The sequence below is a fragment of the Lissotriton helveticus genome, chromosome 5_1 (assembly GCF_964261635.1).
Source record: "Lissotriton helveticus chromosome 5_1, aLisHel1.1, whole genome shotgun sequence".
NCBI lineage: Eukaryota > Metazoa > Chordata > Amphibia > Caudata > Salamandridae > Lissotriton > Lissotriton helveticus.
In genome coordinates, this window is record NC_136065.1 from 400798457 (window position 1) to 400826390 (window position 27934).

Sequence of the window (27934 nt, forward strand, 5' to 3'; positions counted from 1 at the left end):
ATGTCGGGCGATTCGCCAGACATCCTGGTCCGCCCGCTACCCATTTACCCCCGCCATATTACCATGGCGGGGGGACCGCGTTGGACGGAAAGACCGTCCTCCGCTTTTCCGCCCTGGTCAAAGGTTTAAAATGGTGGCAGTGTCTATCAGACACCGCCAACCATATTAGCATGGGCTGAAACAGATGCCTTCCGTGACGGCGATGCCACCCCTCTGCAGGCCCCCGAAGTGAAGGCGAGGTGGGGGTTCACATGGGGGGGTAGCTGTGGTACCCCCCCCAGCATTTGCATACACAATGCAGTGCCTGCCGCTTTGTGTATGCAAATGCATACATGCATTTTTTGTGGCGGCCGGTGCTGAGAGCACAGCCCGCCACAATGTTAAAAATGCAGGATGCGCTCGCCACTGTGGCGGGCGCATCCTAATACCCCCATGGGACCCCCGCCCTTATGGCGGGCAGTCCCAAGTACCGTGAGGATGGCGGGCGGGCAAAGTCCGCCCGCCATCCTAATGAGGGCCTCAGTATCTGATAAATGAGTCTCTGCAGGAAAACTATATGTGCATTAGGTTTTGCTAAATGAGTAAGAACACGCTGTCTTTTAATTAGAGAATTTAAATCCCTGACGTTCCAGGAAACCATTGTCAAGACCATTGTGAACAGACCAAATGTAAAAAACAGTCAGACCTTGACTGGAAGAAAGCATAACGAAGCCCAAGAAGAAAAAGGATGAAGAATATTCTGCAGAGAATAAGATAAGTTAGAAGGTTCAAGATAAGAGAAAAAAAAAAGATAGAAAGGAGGGAAAAAAAATAAAGAGAAAAAAGGAGACAAAAGACCACATGATATGAGAGAGAATACATCGAACAATAATGTAACACAAACTGGATAATGCAGACAAACAGTAAAGGCAACATACCTAACAAAAACCTTATGAAGATTGGGGGGGGACCTCACGAGGAAGACATCACGTCCAGACCAGAGGGAGTGATATGACGCTGCAAGGGAGGTGATTCGACAAATAATGGGGAACAAAGGAATCTACGTCAAATCGACATCACCTGTAGGATAAAAATAACATTTTAAAATGTTAATCAGAAAAGAAACATGTTAGATAATTATACTGAAACAAGAAAACTCATCAACATCAAAAATATCATAGTAAATTCCAAAAAGCGGTATTAGCAACAACTAAGCTTAGCAACAAAGAGCAGTCACTTTGTAGATACTGAGGAAGCGAAGTCCATAACATCAGCTCTACAGGGCATAAGGAAGTCCCACAAACAGAGAAGGATCCTCACAAGTCATTGCTTTTATTATTGTGAGTGACTTTGAAAAAACATGGTGAAAAAGACCAAATTGGGCTCCTATCGAGCGAAGGGCAGGTCTCATGCTCAGAAAGTCTCTTCTTCTGTCTGCCGTAGCTTTGGCATAGATTTGAGAGAAATATAGGACATTAGCAGACCATGTGATTTTGTTAATGCGACGCACAGCCGAGATAGCTTTCATTAAATCTGTTTACTCTAAGAGGTAGAGAATGACTCCTCTTGGTCTCTTAGAGGGTGAAGCAGCCAAAGGAGGGGGATCCAATCTGTGAGCTCCTTGGATGTTAAGTTGCGAATTCTCTGGTAACTGTATGATCTGAAGTAAAAAAGATTTGAAAAAAGAAATAACATCCGCCCCTTTCATGCCTTCAGGAAGACCTTAAATGCGTGGGTTATTTAATCTATTTTGATTTTGGAGGTCTTTGAATTGGCTCTGCAGTGAAGAGACTTTTATCTATAAGGAGTGAGAGATGTGTCATTAAGGTGTGAAATTAGTTGTTCCGCCGAAGACAGAAGCTCTTCCATAAGTGACCAACACTCAGTTAGAGTTTGCAGTTTAGCATTAGTATCCTCAATAAAAGGGCGTAGAACCCTGATTTCTTCCACTAAAAGGTCAAGCGAGGCTGCATGCGCAGTTTTTGTAGGTGAGGGTGGGTCTTTCTTGAGCTGCTTAACTTGCGATTTATTGGCTTGAGCTTGAGATGACCCTGAAGTTGAGATATGCGATGAGGTCATGTTCGACCCTGCACTTGTGGTAAGGTTTTCCATTACGGTAGAGACAGTTAAGAGCGGCAAACATCTTTGAATGTTTCCTACTGCAGACTGAGTTGTAGAAAGGAGAACTTTAGACCTGCCCATGTAATAAAGTCACACAAAAAATAACAACACGAATCCAGTATGAGGAAATGAATAGCCTTTCACAAATATGTCGACATCTGATGCAGCATTAGAGATTTTAAAGACGAGCATGCCATTCGAGAAAAAAGGAAAAGAAAAATCAGAGCATAAAATAAGTCTAAATTTTTATCAGAACGCAAGAAACCTGTTAATGTTGACGCAGTAGTCCAGTTCTGGCAGCAACTTGGGAAAGAAACATAAATGTTCTTTTAAAACGTGTCCCGAAGCCCTTGAAATAAAGAAACAATCCTTGCAGGAGACAATGCCTTTAAGAAAATAATAGACTCCAATGTAGCTACTTCCTTTAAAAAATAAAAACAGCCTTCTAGGGAGAAACTACCATAACATTTTCTCAGAGGACATGATGGTTCCTTTCATAGTTAAAATGGCGGCCGACTCTGGGGGAGAGAGAGAAGTCACTTCAAACTTGACTTGTGGGGCTACCCGCGACTTAAAAGACACATTAAAAGCAACCACTGTGTATACCCTCTCAAAAACGGATCATACAGTGGGAAATTGAGCAGGGGAGCCGGCGTCGCACCGCGGACATCCGCGTCGAGCTCCGTAGTCTCACCAAGACGTGGCCATCTTCACTGCGAGGTAAGCCACCCTTAAAACGCTTCTTAACCATTCCAAAATTGCTACCCATGCATGCTCATGAACACGCATTCATAGTGATCATCTTGTAACAGGCATTAGCTATATTTTACCAAATGCCATTCATATATGGCTGTCGTGGATTTTTGCGCATCTATAGCAGCTATTGTTGAATAGGATGTGTTAAATACAACAAAATGCTTTCAAAGATGGCCGCTACAGAGGCATATGAACATTCTGGGATTACAAGGAGGTAAAATATTTGAGGTTTCACATTCACTAACTAGCATAATGATGAGATCACAGGAAAATACTTCACATGGCCTTTGACTCGATTAAATCGAAGTAACTGTCATCACTTACTACATGTCTTATATCAGGGGAGATTACTGTGTGGCAACTAACCCAGAAGTGATCATAATAAATATTATGTTGTAAAACGACGAATTGGTGTGAACAAAGACCAGAACAAGCTCAACAGGTTATCTCTTCATCATGAAACATACAACTGACAATAAAGAAATAACTGTGTAGGGATCTGTAGCAAATGCTTTTTAAGGGGGATTTTATGAAACCTGTGTTATTATATACAAGGCAGTTTCCTTGCATGCAAAATTCCACAGATTCTGACCAATCAAATGCAGAGTTGCCATAAAGAGGATGATCAACGAAGGGGCTTACCCAAAGTTGAATGTGTATGCTCTTTTAAAAAAAAACTTTTTTGGTTAAGACATGAATTTTGGTTGACATCTGTAGCTGTCTCTACCCAGACTAAATAGAGAACTAAATAATTATCTTAGTGAGTGCCCAGCTTTACACATGTCTTAAGTGGTGTGTAAGTGAATACGTTATTTTCTCTTCCAGTATGCAAGCAAGAATCAGGAGATAGAAGGAAAAAAGAGATACGAAGCTCAAAAACTTGAACGTCTGGAAACAAAACAGAGAAATGGGGACATTATTTTGCCTGTAATCAATCCAGGTAAGCATCGTCTTTGAACAGGAGTTTCTTTGAAAGATTGACTATATTTTCAAGTGTTCAACAACCCTGGTGCTCCAAATGTCCTCAATACTTTAGGGTCTTTTTTAGGGACCCTTCACACCAATCTCAGAGAGAGACAGCCTTCTTGAGGTCTCTAGTTAGGACAGCAGGCAAAATTTCAGTTCCAACGGGGCCTGCACCTTTTCTCCAATGTAGCACAGCACACTCTATTTCTTGAAATCTTCAACTCCCGTGCAGCTTTTAGGAAGCAGATCAACAGTGGTGGCATCCTTGGAAAGACCTTGTACTGTCTTTGTACTGTCTTCATGTGGTGTGGCACAAAGCTAGCATTCCTGGTGGTCTTTCAGAGTCCAAGATATAGGCTGAGCAGGTCCAGTCCTCAGTTCTTTTTGAGACAGCAATTGTCTAAAACAGCAGTCTCCTTATGTGGTTCCCGTTGACTTCTTTGGGCCAAGCAGCACTCTGATTTTTAAGTGGTGGAAGCCCCAGATATTGAATGTAACGCAGCAGTGGTTGATGAAAATCCTGACCCTATCCAGGCATAGCTTCCATGATGTTGTTCCCATACATTTCATCAGTTACTCTAACATGTGAGCAAAACTATTCTAGATAACATTGTTCTAGATGTGTTTCATAATGGAGAAAGCCTATCTCAGTTGTCTGAGCTCCCCAAATGCCTCTCTTTGAGCTTTACCTCCTTTTCCCAGATTGATTGTTTACCACCACCCTGAGAGAGAAGATCCCATGAATGTATGGCAAGACCTGCTTCAAAGGACAGATCCGGCAATTAAACTTCTTATAGTTCCTCTCTGCCTTTCTGTAGGTTGATGATCTCAACCTTCCTCCATCCTTTCACACTTCTCCGATTAGGATAGGCTGTTGATTTCTAAGAGTGTGATGTCATATAGTTATCCTTGGAATCTTGTCTTGCTACTAGGTATCCCATCACCCAAGGTAGTTGCACCAGAAGGACTGTTGGCTTTCAGACAAAGGACTTACTGATAGTGTTTCACACCTTTCTTGAACAGAGCTGCTATCTGGGGGTAATGGTAGTTTATTTACAGACATTGTGGTTGGTGGAAGTGTGGCAGAACTAGCATAGGGACTAACAAGGCCTAGATAGAGATGAGAATTTCTTTTCTTTAAAATAGTATTCTTTGTTATATTTGTACTAAAACTCTAAGTTTACTTTGCATTACATTTTTTATACTGAGTAAAGGCCTTCAAGTTGGAAATTCTAGCTAGTCCCTAAGCCAAATTTACAGTTAGGGGTTTCAAGCAAGCTAATGTTTATCAATTGAAAAGCTGCTTTCAGCATGTGTTGCCAATATTACATTTGAAATACTGTTTCTACATGCTAACTGACGATTCATGCTTTACTAGCAAACTTCTAGGAACATTTTCTAGGTGACTTATTTAATGCTGGAAGTAATCTTTAAACATTTCAAATAAAGGTCGCTGCTTATAATGCAGGTATTTAGGGCTGTTTGGCAGCTATGATGCCACTTATGCAGTTTTTAAGCAATCTTATAGTGGTCGTTCCTAATAGCCAAATATGCAAATTGTAGGTTTTTAACTACAGTAATCACCCTGTTTTAGTTGTAGAGCCCATTCATTCGGAAGTGCTTAGAAGATTCCTGATGCCCCAAGGACCAAATGTGTCAGCAGTAGATGAATACAAGCAAAACTTCAAAGCAAAATGCAAAGCAATGAATTTTCATGGACTGTGCTATACCTTTTGAATTTGTAGTATCTACGATATCCCAGGCCACCTCTAAGAATGCAGAAATATATGTTGAATGCCTCTTGCCTCAGTACTGTTGGTATTCTAATTCTGAAAATGACTTGTGAGGGAGTAATAAAAAGGATAGCTGGTCAATCCTTAACATGTGCAAATGGAATTAATTGATAGGATTGTTGTAGAGCAAAAATGCTGCAACAATTCCGAGATGGCTGTAAAATTGCAATGTGTTCTGGGATCATTTTCCAATTAAAGAAAAGCAATCAAATACACCATCTCATAGTCACTTTGAAACATATTAGGTCTTTCGGTAGTTAACTCTTTGCAGAAAACAAACTGAAACATGTTGTGATGGTATAGTCAAGACCACTAGGTCTAGGATCTGTGTTAAACACCCCGCCACGAATCTTCTGGGACTGGAGTTACAATAGTAATTTATCTAAACCAGAATATTGGCAGGAGTGATTAGCATCGTTTTGAATGGAATATTTCAGCCATAAGCCCCAAGGTGTCTCAAAAGTCAACATTTGAGCAATAACATTCAATCAAAACATTTCTATCAAAAGCGATTTGGACCATTACTTTTACCTGAAACACATTTGAATTAGTAACTCATTTAATGGAGGTGGGGCATCTGAAGCAGCTGAAACGTGGCTTTCTGATAAAGAAGATGAAGCAACACCAACACTCATGTGTTCACTTGTGGGAGTTTTCTTTCACAATGTCTCCATCAGATCCTCATTTCTAGCAATTGGATAGGAGCTTAGCCAATCTTCTGTAGTGCATATTCAGCCTCCATCGTGCTGTTGCTGAAGGCCGTTGAGATGGTTTTATCACCGGTTTGGCTGTCTCCTTCCCTGCCAGGACCAGCTCCTTCCCATAGAACAGGTGATTTAATTGGGAATAACATTTCTTCTCAATAAATATAATCAGAGTCCCCAACTGTGCGCAGATGTTGGTGCACCAGAGATTTTGGCAAGCACTTCTCATCTGATTCTCAGCCAACAGGTCCACTTTCACTTGTTAGAGGTACTGATATCTTATAGGGGTACTTTTACCCCCCTTATTGTGTGATTGGGTTACTCCATGTCACGGGGCCACCACTTTTTCCATATTGTGCTTTTCTTTCATAATACATTGTTAACAGCTGTAGTTAGTCCACTTTTTTCAAATAAAGGAAAATTGATTACTGCTCCCAGAATGCATCGATTTATTTTTTTTATATATGAAAGCCAACTGCAGGAAACGTGATGCAGTATCTCTCTTGTCACTGTTGATACCTGAGTCCTATTTACAATATATGGAGGAAGGACCTCCCTGTATAGCACCAGAGTACTAGGTTCCCACCTGGTCAACCTTCTGCTTAAGGAAGGCCCTCCTCACCGTAACCTTTACTGTCAAAGGTCTCCTCCTGCATATTGCGCCCTTACGATTTCGCAAGCTGTCTGGATATCTGCCATCTGAACATTATTAACAGGTATTCTTATGATATAACAATTGTACACATTGTAGAGTCTTAAACCAGATGAAAGGCTGAGATGTCCCAGCATGAGTTAACTTGGGACTTGCAATTTAAGAAGGAATAATATTGCCCTTTTCACTGGTAATAACAAAGGGTAATACGAACTCATTCCCTGTACTCAGACTTGTGGCAAATAGTTGACAAGCAAACTGCTACTGTAGTAACATTTACCAATGGGAAGCTGTGATTGATTGCCAGTAATACGAAAAGTTAAGTAATCATTCCCTGTATTCAGACTTGTGGCAAATAGTTGACAAGCAAACTGCTACTGTAGTAACATTTACCAGTGGGAAGCTAAGATTGATTGCCAGTTTACCAACCAATACTAACTTCTCCAAAACAATCTTAAATACCTTTACGACACAGACCACTGCAGCAAAATGACACTCAGAGGCTTATTCGCAAACCGCATTTTGTAGTACGTTTAATAGTACTACAGTAGTACTACTAACGAAATACAAAATGCTATTCACAAACGTACATGTGGAGGTCAACCCTTCGCATCTCCTGTCTTTTATGTATGGAGATCTCTGCCCTGACTGTGGAGATGTCCACACATGTATATATACACATTTTAGTAGCAAATGTGGGAGGGACAGGGAGCAGTGTCTGTAAAATGGGAAATACCACTAAAGAGGTAGGGCTAAGTGATGAATATAGTGGGGTTAAGGAAGGGCTAGGGAGGTCAGGGGTGGATATGCAGCCATCCACAACTGCATTTCTATAGTTACTACAGCCAGAGAGTATGCAAAACAGTCATAAATGTACTCCAGCTCAGAGCTGGAGTAAGTTTAGTATCTCACATAACCTACCACTTGTACTGTAACACCGTCCCAAGAACAATAATAGAGACAGGGACTAACAATAAAAGCTCATAGGAACTACATTTAATTGAATACACATATTTTATTGTTTTTAATAAAATATTAATACATGTAGTTTGATGTTAAAAATGTACATATACATAAAAACATAGTTATTAGATTATGATAAAATGTCAATAGCTTTTTTATGTAAACAAATAATGTAAGTTTCTTTTACTAATGAAATTAACCTAATTTAAATTAATTCTGTACATAACTGTAAAACATTTACTACTTAATAAATATAAATTGTATATTTTTAAGTGTGATTTTTTTATTTAAATCTTCAGAAAAATAATTTAAATGTAATGTATTAAAAATAATTGGGTATTCAATTAATGCTGTAGGTATTCAATTAATGCTGTAGCAATTTTCCTTTTTGTTCTACATTTAAAACGAATATTTTGAATTAACTTACTTGAACAAATTTATATTTTGTCAACTCCTTTTGGTGTGCTAGGTATGTCTAGTAAGAAAGCCTTGAGATTCAAGCCGTGCGGCGCCTGTCACCACACCATGCCGGTCACATACCCCCATTTGGTGTGTCCCTGGTGCCTGGAGCACGACACAAAGTCTTGCTCCAATTGCTGAGCCATGGTGCCGAAGGCTTTGATGGAGCAGTCCCTACAGCGGATTGTGGCCCGGCGCCACGGAATGGAGGTTGTCTCGTCGATCTCACTCCTGGTCCTAGTCTTGGTGGAGGGTAAGGTCGGAGCTCTCCGGGGGGTGAGGGTGGCGGGGGGGAGGTCGAAGTCTTCTTCCTCAAAGTCATCATGATCAGGTAAGAAGCACCATAAAATGCACAAGATTCAACTTCACCTAATTCGTCACGCGACGAGAAGGAAGAGCCTCAGCGTTCAAGGCCCCACTCCACGGAGCGAGTTCCTGGGTCAACTTCTCATTTTCTTTCCGGGGCCCTGAGCATCCCCTGCCCAATTAAAATAATTTTATGATGCCACGTGCGCCATATTTGGGCGGCCTGACCCTATCGGCCCGACTTTGGGCCCCGCAGGATCAGCTGAAAGAGACCCCTTGGGTTCTGCGCCTTTGGCCACGGCCTCTTCTTGGATCCATTCCTGGATCTGAACTGGTGCCGGTCATACTCTTGCGTGCTTTCACAGTGCTGCGTCCGATGTTAATGCCTTCGGCGCCGCTGGCACCAAACAGCAGTGCCTCCCCATCATCATTCTAGACGACACAGAACCGGTCGGGTGTCCACCGATGCCGAGACCGGTGCTGACGGAGCCGTACGTCTTCATGCCATACAACCTACCCTATTCTGAAGGGTTAGTCATGAATGATGAAGATTGGGAGGGGCAGCAGGGCCCCTTGGAAACCCTGCAACCCAATTCAAGATCTGGACTGGTATGAGGACCTGTGTGATGCCAGCAGCCTGGACAACTCCCATAGATTCTGGCATGTTGTCTCGCCTAGCTTGGCTATGGAGGAGGGAGCTTGGTGCGTAGGGCTACGGGGGTCTTGGACCTGTATCTTCCTAAAGCGGCAGTCAAGACTAACTTCCTGACAGAGGTCCTGCAGCCTAGTGTCTCCTCTTTGGAACCTTTGCTGCCTTTCAACGAGGCCTTAACAGATGTTCTACCGGGCATCTGGTCGAAGCCCAGCACAGGGGCTCCTGTGAATAGAACCATTGCCCGCCGCCACTGCTCTGCACCGGGCAACCCATCATTCCTCTCTAACCACCCACTTCACAGAGCATGGTGGTCCAAGCTTCCACTTCCCATGGCACATTCCCTTCCGCACCCCCAGACAGGGAATCCAAAAGGCTGGACAGCTTCGGAAAGATGATCTTCTATTCCACCAGCCTAGGATTGCGGTGGGTAAACACTGCATGCCTCTTGGGCCGTTACTCCCATTCACTATGGGATACAGTTGCACAAGTGCTGCCCAGAGTCTTGGAGGAGTACCGATGTCTCCTCTCCCAAGCTATTACAGACGGTAGAGATGCAGCAAAGTTCGCTATATAATGTGGCTTAGACACAGCAGACTCGCTAGGCAGAGTTAGTTCCACGATGGTGGCCGTTAGGCACCACACCTGGCTGAGGACGTCTGGCTTTTTGGGGGATTTTCAAGCTGAACTCATGGACATGCCCTTTGATGATTCCCATCTCTTTGGAGATAAAGCAGATGTAGCACTTTAGCGACTTAAGGACTAGCGGGCTACGGCCAAGCACCTAGGCATCATCATGTCATTCCTGCCTGTGTCTGCTTTTTGCGCCCTTTCGTGGCTACGGAAGGGGCTTCCAACCGTGCCAACCCTTTTCCAACTAGAGGATCCCACAAGTTCAGCAACCTCTGCAAGCCCGCAAATACAGTTCACCCCGACGCCGTGGATCGGGTGGCCGGAAGTCAGGTTGAGCCACAGCGCCCCCTTCACTGCAAAACCTCCCTAGTCTGATCCTTCTGGACCATAAATGCCCAGTTGGTGGCAGGATATGCCATCACCTCCGCCACTAGTGAGCTAACACCTTGGACAGGTGGGTTCTGCAAATAGCCCGAAAGGGCTACTCCCGTCCCTTCGAGGCTACTTCTCCCTCCATGTCTCCGACTTACGATCGGCAGATGGAGGATCGCCTTGCCTTGTTCCGCGAGGAAGTCATGACTCTCCTGCCCAAGGGAACAATAGAGAGGGTTCCCAGGCCAGAAATAGGCTATTTCCGGTCCCAAGAAGGATGGAGGCCTTTTTCTTATCCTCGACATCAGGGCCCTCAACTTCTTCCTCAAAAAGGAGAAGTTCAGGATGCTCAACCTTGCTCAGGTCTCCTGTCTGCTCTGGACCTGGGAGACTGGATGGTAGCATTGGACTTTCAGGATGCCTATTTCCACATCTCCGTCCTGCCTGCCCATCGTCACTACCTGTGGTTTACGCTGGGCCACAAGTAATTTCAGTTTGCCATGCTCCCGTTGGCCTCACCAGTACCCCTCGGGTGTTTGCCAACGTGATGACTTGTTGATGAAGGCGAACAACCTGCATTCACTGGGGTTCACTATCAATGTGCCAAAGTCACACCTGACTCCCTCTGAGACGCTCCCTTTCATTGGAGCGGTTCTCGACATCGTGCAGTTTGGGCCTATCCTCCTGAACGGCGAGTCCAGGATGGAAATCTCAACGACCTAGCTCAGATATTGGAGAGCATTGCGAACGACCTGCAGTGGTGGTTGACAAATCGTGATTGGGTCAGAGGCAGAACCCTCTCTCTTCCCCACCCGAATCTCACAATAGTGACGGACGCGACCCATCTGGGATGGGGTGGATATCTGGGAGAGGTGGAGAGCAGAGGGCTCTGGTCTCCGGCCGAAGCCAAGCTCCAGATCAACTTGCTGGAGCTTCATGCGATCCGGTTGGCACTTGAAGCCTTTTCACCATCTCTCAAGGGAAGGCTAGTTCAGATGGTCACAGACAACACTGCATCAAGTGGTACTGCAACAAACATTGCAAAGTGGGGTCGTGGACCCTTTATCAAAAAGCCCTGGATCTCTCGACTTGGCTGAAACAACAGGGCATTTCCCTGGTGGTTCAACATCTGGCCAGTTCTTTTAATGCCAGAGCGGACAAACTCAGCCACCGGTGCCTTGCGGATCACGAGTGGCACCTCCTTCCGGAGGAGATGTAAGGTCTCTTTCTAGAGTGGGGAGAGCCTTGGTTTAGTCTATTCACCTCCAAAGAGAACGTGCAATGTCAGCGGTTTTGTGACTTGGAGCTTCCAAGGCAGCACTCATTCTGCATTGCTTTTCATTGCAAGGGGAGCACAGTCCTTCTATATGCCTTTCCACACATACCACTCCTGCCCAAAGTGCTCAGAAGATCAGGAGAGACCGGGCCCAAGTCATCACTGTGGCTCCAGACTGGGCACAGAGACTCAGATATTCTGAGCTTCTGCAAATGAGCATCGATCCTCCGGTCAGGCTGCCTCTTCGGGAGGAACTTCTGTTGCAGCAGCAGGGGAGGGTCCTCCATCCAAACCTGCCCATTTTCTGCCTCCTTGTGTGGAAATTTAGCAGCAACAGCTTTTAACCTTCCTGCTGATGTCTCTGAGGTTATTCTGGAAGCTAGGCGCCCGCCTCAAAGTTGGTATACGCCTGCTGATAGCAAATGTTTTGTAAATACTGCACAGAATGGTTGTTTGACCTTTTGTCTGCTTCCCTGTCAGATGTTTTTCTATTTAGTCTCTCTTTAGCCCAGCTGGGTTCTGCTCTGTACACTCTGAAGGGCTACCTTTCAGCCCTGTCGACTTTTCTTCGGCACTAGGGCATCTTTTCTGCCAAAGGTAGTAACACCTTTCCATCTGGCTCAATCTGTTACTCTGCCCACTTTCTATGCACCTCCATATCCTTCCAAGGAAGAAGATTGTCTCAACCGTCTGGCTCCAAAAAGTGCTACCTTGATCGTACAAAAGAGTCCCGTGTGGAAGACCAACTCTTTGTAGGGTACCTTGGGGCAAAGAAGGTGCGAGCAGTTCAGAAGAGGATCATTTCTCGCTGGGTCATCCTCTGCATAAAAATATGCTACGCCTTGGTGAAGAAACGACCTCCTGAAGGTCTTAGGGCCCACTCTACCAGGGCGAAAGCAGCCACCAAGGCACTCCAGCGTGGTGTCTCGGTTTTCAAGCGGCCAAATGGACATTTCTGTACACTTTTGCCAGACACTACTGCTTGGACTCTCAGGTCCTCAGGGAGGGCTTCTTTGGCCACTCTGTCTTGCAGGATTTCTTGTTTTAAAGCTTTTCTGAACTCCCTCCTACAGGGATGGCATTGCTTGGGTATCTGTTCAAAGGTAAGGAATATGCGGCTAGATGTCTCTATCGGATGGACAAGTTATATTCGGTAACGCCTTATCTGGTAGGGACATGATCTAGCCGCAGATTCTCTACCGACCCACCCAACCTCCCCACACTACGGATTGGTTTAGTGTCAGGACTGTTCCCCTTCAGGACCCTAGTTATTTTTTGGCACACCATAGTCAGTTACTTCATGGCTCCTCGCTTCTGGCGTGGAAAGTCGTGAAAAGTACTGACATCAGCGCACCGGGGTGGCGTCTATATTGACGAAACGAACGTCATGACAACTATGAACCCAACGCCTATGACGTCACGTGGAGTCGACCGAAGCCCCATATTGGCGCGCATGGGTACTGCTATCAAAAATCTTACGTATCCAGCCTGACGCCTGAAAGTTCAAAGGTAAGCAATCTGTGGCTAGATCATGTCTCTACTAAATACGGCATTACTGCAGGTAAGTAACTTGTCCTTTACACTCATAAATTAGGCTTCATCGACTAAATTCAGGATGGAGGTACATGTAAATCAACATTTTTCGGTAGCTTTACACTTTAAAAAAAGGAATTGCCAAAAGTAATGAAGTTATTCAAAAGCATAAGATGTAAACTTTCACATGTAGATTTAATCACATGTAAGTTTACCTTTGTGAATAGCCTGCTTGATTTTTCAGCTATGTTGTATAGGTTTCATTTCCCTAACACAGGGAATTAATTTCTATGACCTTCCTGAGTAGTTTGAGACTTTACTGCCTGAAAGTAAATTGTCTTACGTTTAAATCCTCTCTTGGAGGGAAGCAGATTGTAATTTTAAAAGTTAAAAATTAATTACATTCAAATTCAATTTTAGGTAATACTGTAGATTCAACTTCGAAGCAGGTGTTTTAAAAAAATGAGGGTGAGTGAATCAAAGAAGCACTTATGAGTACAAGAAGTAGCACTACCAAGTTCTTTTTTACGTACTCTTTCTTGCTTTGAGAATGGGCTATGAAACATCCAACTCGCTGTCAGTAAAAGTGCAAAGAGGGCACAGTCCTTTTGATCTGTATTAGTTATATATGAATAAACCTTGGATATTCCAATGTTATTCCCAAATCAGATGTTTTGCAGCAATTCACAAAGACATGTCAGGGTACATAATTGAGTACTATGGGGCCTATTAGGATGGCGGACGGACCTGCGTCCGTCCGCCACCCCCCAGGGGCAGCGGCGGTCCCTCCAGTGCAATTAGGATGTGACCGCCACCCTGGCGGTCACATCCCGCATCTTTAACCTTGCGGCAGGTGCTGCTTGAAGCAGCACCCGCCGCAATGTTAAAAATGCATGCTTCACATTTACATGCACAAAGCGGCAGGCACCGCACCGTGCCTGCCGCTTTGTGCATGTAAATGCTGGGGGGTACCATAGGTACCCCCCATGTGCACCCCCCGACACCCTGGGGGCCCGCAACGGGCCCCCAAACACCAAAGACCACATGCTTTTCCACGTCGGAAAAGCCGCCACGGAAAAGCATGTTTTCTGCCCCATCCTAATATGGCTGGCGGTGTCTGATAGACACCGCCGCCATATTAGAGCTTTTCCGCCACGGTCGGAAGGCGACCGCGGCGGAAAAGCAGCGGACAGTCTTCCCGTCCGCCGATGACCCCCCAGCCATCCTAATCTGGCGGGGGGTCTTTGTAGGCACCGCAGCGGTGAATCCGCATCCTCCGGGCTGCCGGTGGCTTCCGCCGGCCCGGAGGATGCGGATTCACCGCAATCCTAATCGGCCCCTATGTTAGTACTTCAAAATGCCTTTGTGAATAGGCCCCATTTTTTTATGAAAATCAAGAGCAACTTCTGTTGCAGTCAATATGTGCTGTTTATGGAGATACCCTGCAAATGTATGCTACATCAGTTTTAATAAATTTTACTTACCGATTCAAGAACGGATCAACTATTTTAACTTCTTTCGCGGTGCAAAACCTCAAAAAATGACCCACTCCTTTCATTCACATTCTGTGTTTCACATCATAATCGCTTGGTTAGTTTTGCAAGATAAAATCATCTAACTAAGTGCTGGCGTTATCGTTCATTTCACGTGCTTTATGCAATGAACTCTGTAAACGAGTGCAAAGACATGAACTGCGCTTTCACAACCCATTAATATTACGAGCTGTAATAACTGAGCCGCAACCTCTGAGAACTCCCTGGAAAGTATGCTCTGTGTATCAGAATGTTTCCATTTCATGCTGCCAAAAGAGGCTCATGGATGGAAAAAGAATAAATCACATCTTTGGGAAGTTAGGATGGAGAAAAAAGAAACCATCTGCTGCTGAAACAAAGGAAACAACAAAATCCCTTTCATGAGCCCCCGTTTAGACTGGCAAAGTGGAATGTATAAAGATCCTGATTTCCTCCTGTATTCCTTGTGCGGTCTGATCAACATTGCTGTCTGGAGTTAAACGTCCATCATATAATATGTATTGCTTCTGGCTTGGATGCACATTTATTGGGAAAGGGGATAAGAATGAGTTGGAAGTTGACTTTCTCCATTGGATTAATTTTTCATAAATTAGCATTGTGCCATCTGTCTCATTTTGTGTTGCCTGCTTTTTTCGTTTCTGCTTACTGAAAGCCATAGCAGCTATGTTTCCATGGTGGTAGCGAAGCATAGAAGTTACTCTACCATGAGACATATTTTCGCTGGGGAGATAGTGAAAGGCAGTGGTTTTTAACCTTCTCACTTCTATGGACCTCCATTCAATCATTACTGGAACCCGAGGACTCCCATTAAATGATTATTTTAACCTGAGGACCCCTACTGAGTCATTTCAGGAAGCCTGGGAACCCAACCTAAGCATTTTGAATGATATAACCCACAAAACAATACACAAAAAGCAAAGAAACACATTCATCAAGCAAATACACAAATGATGAAATATTTTATTAATTTACTCAAAAAAGATAAAGAACAAAGTTTTAATTCTAATAGGAAGTTTGGCGTTTTTCTAAATTCAATGGAGGCTACTTATTGTCCATACTATATTCTGTTTGATGTACTTGCACTGCTTATATGAATCAATCTGAGGATATTAACTTACTTTTTAGCCACCAGTTTCAAATATCTTCATAATTATAGAGCGTTTAAAAAAATGTAATTTTACATAGAGCTCTTGTTTTTATATACCTTATTAATGTGTTAATAGCATTTCATTGTCTAAGCAGTCACTGATCCCCTGAGTAAGCTTAGCGGATTCCCGGGGTCCCCAGAACACAAATTAAGAACCACAGGTTTAAAGCAAAGTGTTGGGGTCACTCTCTAAGCATTGGTGCTTAAGCCTTACAAACTCTTGTCATCTCTTATGTAACTGCTCATTCACCCTCCCTGACCAGTTATGGAGAGTGATACTAAACATTCTTGGATCGCATCATTCCTCACAGGAAGAACCCAGAGAGTCCACCTTCCACCTCAGCTCCCAAGACCATCATATGCAGCATCCCTCAAGGGTCGTCCCTCAGCACTACCCAATTCAACACCTATATGACCCCCTTGGCCAACAGATATTTTGTGTTACTCTGCAGAGGCTCTGAATAAGCCTAATGAGTCGCCTAAGATGTCATGTACTGAACCCTGCAAATATGTAGAGTAAATGTTGGATGTGTGGCTACACTTGGAGCAATGCTGTAATTAAAAACATCCATGAATCTTACGTAGAAGGTTTTATAGGTGGACAGATAGAGAATTCAGTCTGCTGCTTGTTGCAAAATGCTCCTACTAAACTGTAGATCCCTCCCTAAGCATAAGCTGTCGATATTTATTGGAGGAGAAGCAAAGTCCCCTGCCTGATGGAAACTTGGTTATCAGAGGACAGTTGGCCAGATATAGCAATGGCACTCCCACCCAGGTACACTATGGTGAGGAATGAATAGCTTGAGAAAAAAGGTGGAGGAGTCGCTATTGTTTTGCGGCCATCATGAATGTATTTTATTGGTTTTACGCTCTCTTTTACCACCAGATCAAAACTGGTGGGGAGGTACGAGCAATGACGAAACGTGAATAAGTGCTATTTATATTTGAGTTTAAATTGTTGCATCTCTGGAACGGTCACAAAAAAACTGCATAAAATGTTTTGAGCGCTATACCACTCACTAAGCAAACACTCTTCTGATGTAGAAACAATGGGGTAAAACTGCACCAATTTAAATAATAGAACCCACAACTGTCAAAGGCTAATGCAATGGGGAGAGGATCATTTTATTTAAACCAAATTAGGTAAAATTCCCGATCAATCTCCCCAAAATAAAAACGACGTTTTCAAATTCTTGGTTTTGCAAAAATGCTCCTTTTTTAAGCTACAATCTCGATTCATTCACATTTTTCGAAGGTTGCAATGTTTAATATATTGTATGCTCTAAACAAAGTGTCTGATTCAGAAAAGCATAGATGGGTATGGAACTTCTACAACAGGAGTACTTTTAGATACTCTTACTTTGTGAACCAGACCCGAAACCTCTAACTCTCTATTAGTAAAAGATGAAAGACATCATAGTCTTTTCTGTTAGCATTAATTCTATATTATTACCATTTTATTCCCATTTTGCCCAAATCACAAAGGGCCAGATGTACAATGATTAGGAATAGCGATTTCCTAATTGCGATTTCCTGAGAATCGCAATTAGGAAATCGCTATTCCTAATGTATGAAATTCTTTTGAGTTCCCAATGGGTCGTAAATAGACCTACCTCATGCATATTAATGAGGTAGGTCGCAATTTGTGACCCACTAGGATTTGCTGCCATCATATGGATGGTGGCCTGCTGGGGTCAGCACACCACCATGTCTGTGATTGCTTTTCAGTAAAGCAATCTTTTTTTAATAAAAGCAGCCCATTTTCCTTAGAGGAAAAAAGGAGGTTTGAAATGAGAAAAAATGAAATGTTTAAGTTTCATTATGTAAGAATAGGCACTGCTCTGTGGGACCACTGCCTGCTCTTAAGAAATACTTTTTCAACCTTGTTAAAGGTAAAGGCACTACAGCAGACAACCTCCCTACCTAACAAGGAGTTCTACGAATTCCTCAAAATCAAAGCAGCTATCACCAAAGCAGGACTCACGAAACAGACACCCACCATCATACAATACGCGCAAAACTTAAACAAGACAGGCCACCAAATAGCACAAATCTACAAGCTAATTACACCACGCACCACAACCCTAAACAATAAGACACTGGCCTTTTGGGAGGAGACCATACAGAGACAGCTGAACGAAGTAGAAAGAGCCAAACTATGGACGGCAGCGTCCAAAAACAAAATCACGCCACAACTAGCACAAACCAAATACTGGTTACTCCACAGGCTGCACTGGACACCAGCGAAACTAGGGAAGGTTGGAGCCAGTGAAAGCAGCACATGTTGGAACTGCCAGATGGCCACGGGAGATCTATCTCACATGTTATACGAATGCACCAGAGTCAAAACTTTCTGGAGCAAGGTCTATAACGTCATAGACACAATAACGGGAAGTAAGACACAAAGAGGACTAGCGGGGATAGCCACTGCCTTCCTAGCAACTGAACTCCAGTCCAAAGAAGTACGGGACCTGGTCGATGTACTTCTGACGGCTGCAGTGAAAACGATTTTGGGTAACTGGAAGGACACCAGCAAAGCCACCTTTAAACGCTGGTTCAACTGGGTAACCTTCCTCCGGGGGGCAGACAATATCACTGCCAAGCAAAAGGCGGCAAATCATATTGCCAAAGAGAACATGTGGGAAGCTCTCGACGCATACCTGGAACAGTGAACCCCCCCCCCTTTTCTTTTCTTTCTCTCTTCCTTTTCCTCTCTCTCTCAGGCCCCGCCAGGCCGCAACTTTGCAAGAACAGTACAAGTACTACGAATGTTTTGCTCTGTATATGGAAATGTATTTTCAATAAAAATATTTTGAAATAAAAAAAAAAAAAAGGTAAAGGGGTTACAGATGGGTTACCAATACTTTTGAAATGGTGGTAAAGTATTATTGTTTTGCGTCCAGAATTTGGTTGCAAAACAGTAATTCGTACCATACCAATTCGGTATTTGGAAGGGACGGTCAAAACACACCCTTTCCAAATACCGAATCGCAAATGCAAATTGGGATTCGGTAACAAGTTAACAAATTTTGTACATCAGAAAACACATTTTTCCAGTCGCAAACACCCCGATTTGCGAATGGAAAAATGTTTTGTACATCTGGCCCAAAGGTATGTAAAAGTATGTAAACTAGTACAACAAGACTATTACTTTAAATCATCCAAAATCCCTTTGTGACTAACACCTATTAAGTCGGCTCTATGGGCCATATGTATCAACACTTTTCTCCATAGACACATAATGGGCAAAATCCTTTGATACATCTGGCCCTATATTCCTACTTATATCAGATCTGTCTATATAAGATGGGCTTCTCCTGGAGCAAAAGGTGTTAAGCATTACACTCAAGTGCATTCCGGCACATTTTGATGATTGTCCTAAAATATTCAGATCTTTGATCTCCTCAACAATAAGTATTACATTTTTCTTATTTAACACACATAGGTAATTCAATCTTCTTTTGACAAACCCAACGGATACTCCAGCGGCAGTTTTTAAAAGAACAAAAAAATGATTCTCATCCTTCCCCAAGAGACCAAAGGAACTCGTTTGACCCTTTTGATGCGGTGCTAGGCAACCGATGTGCAAGTGCCTCAAACCATGTTCCTTCCACAAAGTTTAAAGCTAACTAAAATTAACAAGAAGGAGGAAATGCTCATGAAACGAGAGGGAACACTTTCATTCAAAAGCACCGCATCAATCTGCGGCTGCAGTCACAGAAGTCAGCGTTTCCACCTCTCAGGCAGCTCCAGTGTAATACTGTTTCATGCCTCGGAAGGTACTTGAGTGCTAAGATCTGCATACAACGCTTCCTTCGTCTTCCCTGAACTATATCGCAAAGATTATTGCTTGATTTAAGATTAGAATCTCCCTATGATGTTAGAAATTAATTCTAACCGTGAATAAGTAGTCGAAGCAATGAAAGGGGTCATGGGAGTACTGTTTGGATTCTCTGTTTTTTTGCAGCCTTATGTACCGCGTACCTTCTCCGTGAACATTAGAGCACGTAATAAAAACAATATCTCTGAACCAGGGGACTTCCTCTCAGCTCACTGTAATAATGGGCCTGGTTGGGACCCGTGATACAACAGTACATCCCACGGCACAAGTCCTAAAAAAAGAAGTGGGGGGACGCTGACATCACGACAGGAAGTGATGTCACGAAAGGTGGCTTGCACCATCAGACTCATTGCCTCCCCTCGCTCACCCCTTAGATGCGATTGCACCAGAGAAGCCAGCGCATTAGCAGCATTCTGAATGGGCTCTGATCTCGCCCCAGAGAGGCCAAAGAGTGAATGTCTGGCTCCATTTGCGCCAGTTATCGAGCTCCCGGTAAAATAAGTGGGGGGAAGCCGTCCACTCGCATGGTACCCCGACTGGAGCCCTGGTACAGACACAAAGCTACTGGGTAGTGAACTGACCACGCTTTGAGTGTAGCCAGTGTATGTATTAGGCTTTAAACGTAAGGACGCTAGACCATAGGAATGTCTGGATGCCCGTAGGTATATGGCAACAGCAGGTGTGGCCTGCACTGATTGGAGGTGGGAGGACGCATGAAGCAGAGGGAGGACGTGGTAGGGGAGGAGGACGCGGGGAAGTAGGTATGTGAAAATTCAACAAAAATGTTTAAACTTACCTTTTTGACGCTTCCTTGCCCATCTCTCCTCTGTAGTCCTCCCTCGCTCGGCCACAGGAAGCACACCCAGGCTCCCAGTCAGCCAATCAGAATGCTGCCATAGCAGAGTTGTGATTGGTCTGCGCGCCATTTTTTGGCACACAGACGCTGACTGGAGGCCAGCGCATGGTCTCCACGTAGGCTGTAATGTAGCCTGTATGGAGAACATGCGAAGTGCTCAAGACCGATTTGGGCGGCCCGAAAGGGCTGTCCAAGCAGTCATTGCGCACTTTAGGAGTGTGCTACCAGTCCTACCCTGCCCCAGGGCCGGACTGGGAACCAAAACCGGCCCTGGCAAAGTGCCCGGCCGGCCCCCCCACCACCCGGGGGGGGGTTGGGGGTGCGACCGCGCTTTTTGCCAGGGTCGGTTTTCGGCCGATTTTGTTACAGGGCCGTTTTTGCAGAAACGCTACAAAAACAGCCCTGTAACAAAAACGGCCTCCAGGGGCTCAAAACTGGCCCCCACTCTTGCGGCGCACAGGTGGATTGCCCGGTGCCCGCAACGGCCAGTCCGGGCCTGCCCTGCCCCCGCTCCTTCATGCAAAGCTGTGGGTGGAAGTAGCAGAAAATAAAATTATAATAACGCAAGTTATTATCATTTTATATTCTATGTCTTTCACTGCAAAAAGCACTGGGATGACGCTCTTCGGCCTTAGCGGAGGAGACGCACCTGGGCAACAGGATAAACTCTAACCCACCCCTGTGTGATATGTCTCACATAGGCACACCTACGCAACCTCAGAACGCTACATCCCTCCCTTATTTTAAATAACAAGAAAATAACAGCACAAACAACTTCAAACTATTTAACCGTCATATAGTCATAAACATGAGTTGAGTCTTCATGGAAACCTTGGGACTCGTCACTAGTCTGACACAAAGTACCGGAGCATCTGTTAGAGGGCCGGAATGCACAAAGATGGTATTGCCCAGCATCTGCTCGTTGGACTTGACAGGGGGGGGGGGGGCGCTCTGCTGTATGCACCTGGTGGTTCGGCTTGGGAGTCAGAGTCCAAACTAGGACAGGACGGATCCGCCCTGTGTATTGCAGGGGCCTGGCTGCCCACAAGACTCTGGTCTATGGCAGTCATGTCTAACACTGAGCCATAGTCCTCAGCTTGATCCCTTACAATTTCCTGAAGTGGGAGATGTTGCGGGTGACAGGCTCAGTCCCTTCGCTAGCAGTTACCATGGTTCCTTTTACTGCTGTAACCACTCACGGGACAGCTCTTAAGGGAGATGGAATTTCCCAGCCGGGTGTCTATCTCTCACTAGTACAAAATCTCCTGGGTGAATGTGGTGTAGTTTTGTCTGCCTCTTCCTTGAGGCATATTCCTTATTGCAGGCCTAACAAATGCCTGAATTATATGAAGACTCAGGCTGTTCGATCCACGCTGGATGGTGGGGATGGTGGGGAATCGGAGTTATCCTAGTGATGGTGTGTGAGCTCATTCGATATTTTGCAGGAAGGAGTAGATGGCTCCCTCTACATTCCTGCCTGCCACTGTCACAATCTGGTTGACTTTCCCCATAGTTCGTACAAATATTTGTGCCTCTCCATTGGCCTGGGAGAACTAGTGGGGTAATGCGTTGGTGTTTGGTATTGTGGGACTAAAGATTATCAGCCCTCTCACGGCTGTTGAACAGAGGCCCATTGTCTGTGAAAAGTTCTCTAATCAGGCCATGAGTAGCTCAGATTTTTTCCATTTTTGGCATCACCTCGAATGCAGAGGTTGAGGCTACAATTTCTACCTCTGGAGAGCAAGAGAAGTTGTCAAGCATGTGTGTGCCATTGGGAAAGATCCCAAAATTCGCACTCACCCGCTGCAATGGGTCCTAAAGACCGGAGCAGGGGTGTCCAGGGTATTGCTTTCCTGGCAGGCAGCGCAGTCACTCATGGCTGCTTCAACACTCTGGTCCAGACCCATGATCTAGACTTTGCTCCAGAACCTGCTCTTTGTTTTCATCATCCCCTAGTGTGACCCGTGAGCCAGCTGAACCCTCTTGATGTTGGAGACTTTGGGTTGAGACTAGCCTTGGACCTCATAATAGACAGCCTTCCGTGGTTACGGAGAGAGTTCTCGTCTCACTTGTAACAGGGTTTGCAATGTCGATCTGGCTTCCTCAGTACTTCTGGTCGGGTGAGTGTGGATTGCCCTCTAGTCGCTGGCTCGTACTACAGTGAGTGCCAGCTGGAGGCAGTCACCTTCCTCTATGGCGGCCACTACATTTCCGAAGGACATCGGCAAGGGTCTAGACTTCTCAACTGATCATCACTGCGCACCAAGCTGCATTCATTACTATGGCCTGGTGGGAGGGAAAAATGCTGGACGGCCAACTAAGACGGCATCTTTCTTACGTGCGGAAGTGAGGCAACTGGTTCTGAACATGGCCAGGAAAGAAGAGTACCCAAAATGCCCATGCACACTAAAATAAGTTAGTACCGTATGTGCCAAATTTTGTAGGGGTCACCAATAGCAAAGTTGGTCTTCCAGTCCACCCTTTCAGTTCAAAATAAAGTGCAATTGCTTGGCTAAAAATCTCCACAAACAGGTGAGTGCTAAGAATATAAATATCTACAGACCTTGCTGGCAGAATTAGTAGTGTGTTGAAGTTAAAATATCAGTAAATCAAATCATTTGCTGTGTCCTAATCTCCTTTCTAGTTTGGATTTACCCATGGATGGTCACTGAACTACGGCCGCTCTCTTGCTTGCAACTACTGCAGTAACAGATGGGCAGTGGCGCACACCACAGGCGCCTCCTTCTTCTTTGGTATCAGGCAGCGGCAATCCGCGGGGGAGGGGGGTGCATCAGAGGGAGAAGCTAATAAAGAGAGCCGCTCCAGTTATTGCAAGTCCCAGCGGGGCAACTGTCTTCCCCTGGCCAGGGTGTGGGTTCAGTCTCTCGGCTCACTGTCTCTACTAGAGGGTGCCCATCAGCTCCAGGAAGTTCAGCACTGCCGCCACCAATTTCTTTCTGAAGGTCGGCCACGGCACCACAGTAGGTGAGGCCACGGCTCCCCCAAGATCAGCTGCGTGACTCCAGTCACCCTGCCTCGCTTTACTGATTGGTGCTCACCGTCCTACTCTCAGGTCCATGTGGGGTAATGTGGGCATGCTCACCTCTGGCGGGGGAGTTGTGCCCCACAACAGTCACAAGGCTCATCACAACACTACTACCTCCCATGCTTAACTGGGCCAAAGCCTGTCTCCTTGGTGTCCTAACCGGGCAGACAGTCTGTCTGCTGCACCTTTGTCCCACCAGTGCCCCAGGTAGCACCTCCAGGCAGGAGGACATCTCGGTGGTGGTTGGGGGGGTCGTCAGATTTCTTCCAGGGCCACGAGTTGATTGACGGAGCTCCGAGATGTGCGCCATATTAGTCTTGGCCACGCAATAGGTATTTTATGCGTAACTGAATGCTAAAAATGCTTATTATTACGCAGGATTAATTCCCACACAAAAGGTGAAATATGCGAGGATCAAAGTATGGGTTGCCTTGTGAGCTTGGGAACACAAACTTGTCAGTTTATAAGCATTTTTAAATCCATCCCCAACCCTTTCCTTCTAAATTTGGAGGCAGTGTATGGGAAGGCTTTTTAAGTCGTTCGTGAAAAATGTTTTGTCACTGAGAAAAAAAAATAATCTAGGCATAATTCTGCAGTAATAAAACAGCAGTCCCAAAAATCGTCACATGACAGACCCCGTTGTTTGTTTGGAGCGATTGAACTGGTGGATGCTTCCCTACTTGTACGGGGTTGATTGAATCTGAAAAATATGCCAAGCAGATTCCTGGCTGCAATGGAGTGTAGAATATACTAGACTTCCCATTATCAAAATTTGAACAATAAAATACCACCATTTTGATTATACTCAATAGAATTCGGGCATCTCACTCAAAAATAGCATCTTTTTTATATTCTGGTTCTTCCAACTCTACTTCAATTCCAAACTAATGACAGCAGTTTTAATGAAAATGTACACGTTTCATGTTGGTAAAATGAGCTTGATTTATTGTTATATCAGTGCAACACATTTCTCAATTTTTCGGAGTTTGTATTCATCTGTATTTTAAGTGAACATCTTAATAAAGATGCAAAAATAGTAAGAGTTCTCTTAACATGTGTCCCTGTAAATCTTTTTCTGTTCCACATATTTCTGAATATATTCTGCCACGTATATATTTTGTCTGAAGTTCTGCAGTTGAAAACTGCCCTAAAGTAGAACATCACATCATGTGTATGTTTTGGTAATTTGACACATGAGTTTTCTGGATAGATACATAGACGAAATGTATCGTATATGATTCAGTCTCCTTAACTATTTCTTTGTTCTTAATTTTATTCTGACTGCTTCAGATAGACAAACCAAAGGTAAGATAAATATTGTAACAACAATGAAATAGCGCTTATTTCATTTATTATTTAAATGTATTTGTGCAATATGGTAATATTTGTATTCTGTTTTCCTTATTTGTCATCCTTTCATCGCAACAATATTTAAAGTAAATGTAGTTCTCATTACGCTTCCGAAACGCTCTCGCTATATACATGGCACTGTGTACATAAATCTGACGTCTAAAACTTCCAGCACCACAAGAAATGGGCCCTAAAGTATGCAAGCATGTAAAATGAGCCCCTCACACACCCTTACTTGCGTAGTAAAGAGCAGTGGGCCTCTCACACACATGTTCCCTGGTGCCACCACACCTGCTGCACCATTGATAGTCCCCAATACACGCAGGCTCCCTTTTTAATTACCTTAATCCTTTTTTTCACTTTTACAGTTTTACTCCCCATAATTTCTAGTATTCACATCAGCAGAGACCGCCCTTCTTATCGTTAACCTTGAGCACAGCAGAAAGTTATAATTGGTGTGCTAAGCACAGCTTCTTGCAACTTTCCTGAATAATATGTTGTTCTTCCTGTAAAACCCCGTTTGACCTACAGTTTATTTTTCTCTGGTAGCAAATAAGTGATACAAATGAATGTCCTTCCCATGGCACAATTTCATAGGACTCTTTCAGGGCTGGACTGGCGGTAGCGGGACACTTTTGTTACAATGGGCTGGTTTTGCAGCTGGCCACAGTCCCCCTCCACCGCCCTTGGGGCAGGATCCTCCCGTTACCCCCACTTTGACTACCCCCTCCCCAACCGGACCTGTCAAGTGGAATTGCCAGGGCCGCATTGCGTTCCCAGTCCGGCCGTGGACTCTTCTGTTTCTTTGTGTTAGAAGGCTTTACTTGTTGAGGGATAGATTTTCTGGACATCAATTTAAATGCATAAATCCCAAAAACATATGGGTATAATAATTGTTAGGAAGGTTTTGTTCCCTTCTGGAACACCGCTTTGATGCTTCACTATAAACTTGATAGCTGCATATTTAGCCTGGTTATTAAATGTATGCCTGGCTTACTTGTACAATGTTAGTCACGGAAATAAGGTACTGATTTAGAGCCGTAGTTAGAGTTTGGCGGATGGGATACTCTGTCACAAATGTAGTGGATGTCCTATCTGCCTTTTCACCAGTGCATTTTGACCTACAGCACTTATAATACGGGGAACAGGGTATTTGTCATGTTTTGATGGAGTATCAAATCTACCGAACTCCAAAATATGGGCCTTAGTTTTTCTAAAATGATGTCCGAATTGCAAGTCCCACTTAAAATGCCAACGAGGAAAGCCTACTCATCAATATGCTCTTTAGTAATGCGTCTGTGCTCTGGTGTTCTAAAAAGCTGTCACCTAGATTTTCTACCACATTGAGACAAACCTTTCTATGTGTTGCCATAAACATGTGAAAAATCGGCTCACCCAGATGTCCTTGGTCTCGAGCAAGAACTTACGCATTGTTGCTACAGGTATTACAGATATGCACTGCTTTTTGACTTGGCAACCTTCAAGAGTCACATCTGTAAGGCCTTCTGGATTAATCCAATTATTCTTTTCATCTTTATCGTTTTGAAGAGAACACAGTTGCCTTCGCCTTGAGCGAGTTTCCTAATATCACTCCTAAATGTGGCATACCTGTAGTTCAATTTTGTTGAATTTTATAATTTTGACAGTACACGCCCCCATTATGAGTGGTCTGTAAATACCGCTTTGGACAGAAACAGGAGATTTCGCCCAAATAGGTAGATGCAAGTCCCTCAATATATGCCCATCCATATATTTACTTGAGTAATGTTACATTGGTTTTTACGGAGAAGTCTTCTGGTAAAACCTGGAGGCATTTATCACAGGAATAAGGCCCGGAAGTATGGTTTCACACCCGCAATTTTTTTTGCATGTAATGGGCCATTCCATAGGTGGTAAAATGTTATCCTCAGGTAGTGTTGCAACCTGGAATTACTAATATCCCTGGTATTAGTAGTACCAGGACCTTCATGGTGGTGATCGTAGTCATTTTCTGTCATGTCTGATGCAAATATATAAAATACCAGATAGGAAAGAGGGTCCAAGGGACATTTAGAGACCGGCACGGATGAATCCCCCATCAGTACATAACAACAACAAAAATCCGTGGGTCTAGATATCTGAGTATGTGTGTTTTTCCAAAGTTGGGAACAAAATGGATTCCACCACACAGGAGTCAAAACAAAGCTAGTGAGAATGTCTCAAAGAAAAGTAGATTCCCATCAGTCACCGAAGTGATATTTGTCATCATTTGGGAACCTCGTCTGTACCTTCTAGATGTAGAGAAGAAGGTACTCACAGATCTTGTGATACAATCTGTGAATAAAACATGATGTAGTGCATGTAATTGTGCAGTGTGGTGATACAAAATTAAAATTTGATGACCAATAGGAAAATTGTGTTTATTAAGTATCCTTTGGTATCAAAGATAAAACATAAAAAGTGCATGAACCCCCTTAATAGATGTGTAGGCGTACTGTTACGGTCAACATGTTTCAGCCAATAGAATAAGGCTTTCTTCAGGACCAGATTTTTTAAACTACTGCACGTATAGTAAATAGTGAAGGAAAATAAATGGATACAACCTTACACCTTTGCACAGCTATAATTTGACGGGTTAGACATAGGTGTAAATCGGGAAGATCCGCTCCTGGCAACCGCTCAGGGCGTGAGGCAGCGCTCTGCAGAAAGAAAAGGGGGGACTAATTGTAGTGACCCATTATATAAAAGTCTGATATGTCACATGTCAATTGGGAAAAATCGAAGCATGTGCTATCAGATAGAAAAAGAAAAAAGTACAAAAAGTTACTTTTTTAAAAAGCATAATAACAGTGTGGCAAGTAGTTATTTAAAAGAAAGAGTTCCAAAATATAGGAACAGGCATTAGGAGGATAACAGAAATGAAGTAACTCTCTCTAGCTGAACCTCAAAGAGAGTACCAAAGTTTTAAGTAGAGAGCCAAAGAGCCAGATAGTTGCAGCCTTTCTTACCTAATCCGTC

At 44.1% G+C, this 27934-nt stretch overlaps 1 protein-coding gene across 2 annotated transcripts in view; it reads left to right on the forward strand.

Moving 5' to 3' along the window:
- ACOT7 (acyl-CoA thioesterase 7) overlaps nt 1–27934 on the forward strand; it is a 1240110-nt gene that overhangs the window by 610966 nt on the left and 601210 nt on the right. For both annotated transcript variants that reach the window (XM_078640951.1, XM_078640950.1), the window contains exon 5: nt 3682–3796. In XM_078640951.1, coding sequence (XP_078497077.1) covers nt 3682–3796 — 115 coding nt within the window. The remainder of the gene's footprint in view (nt 1–3681; nt 3797–27934) is intronic.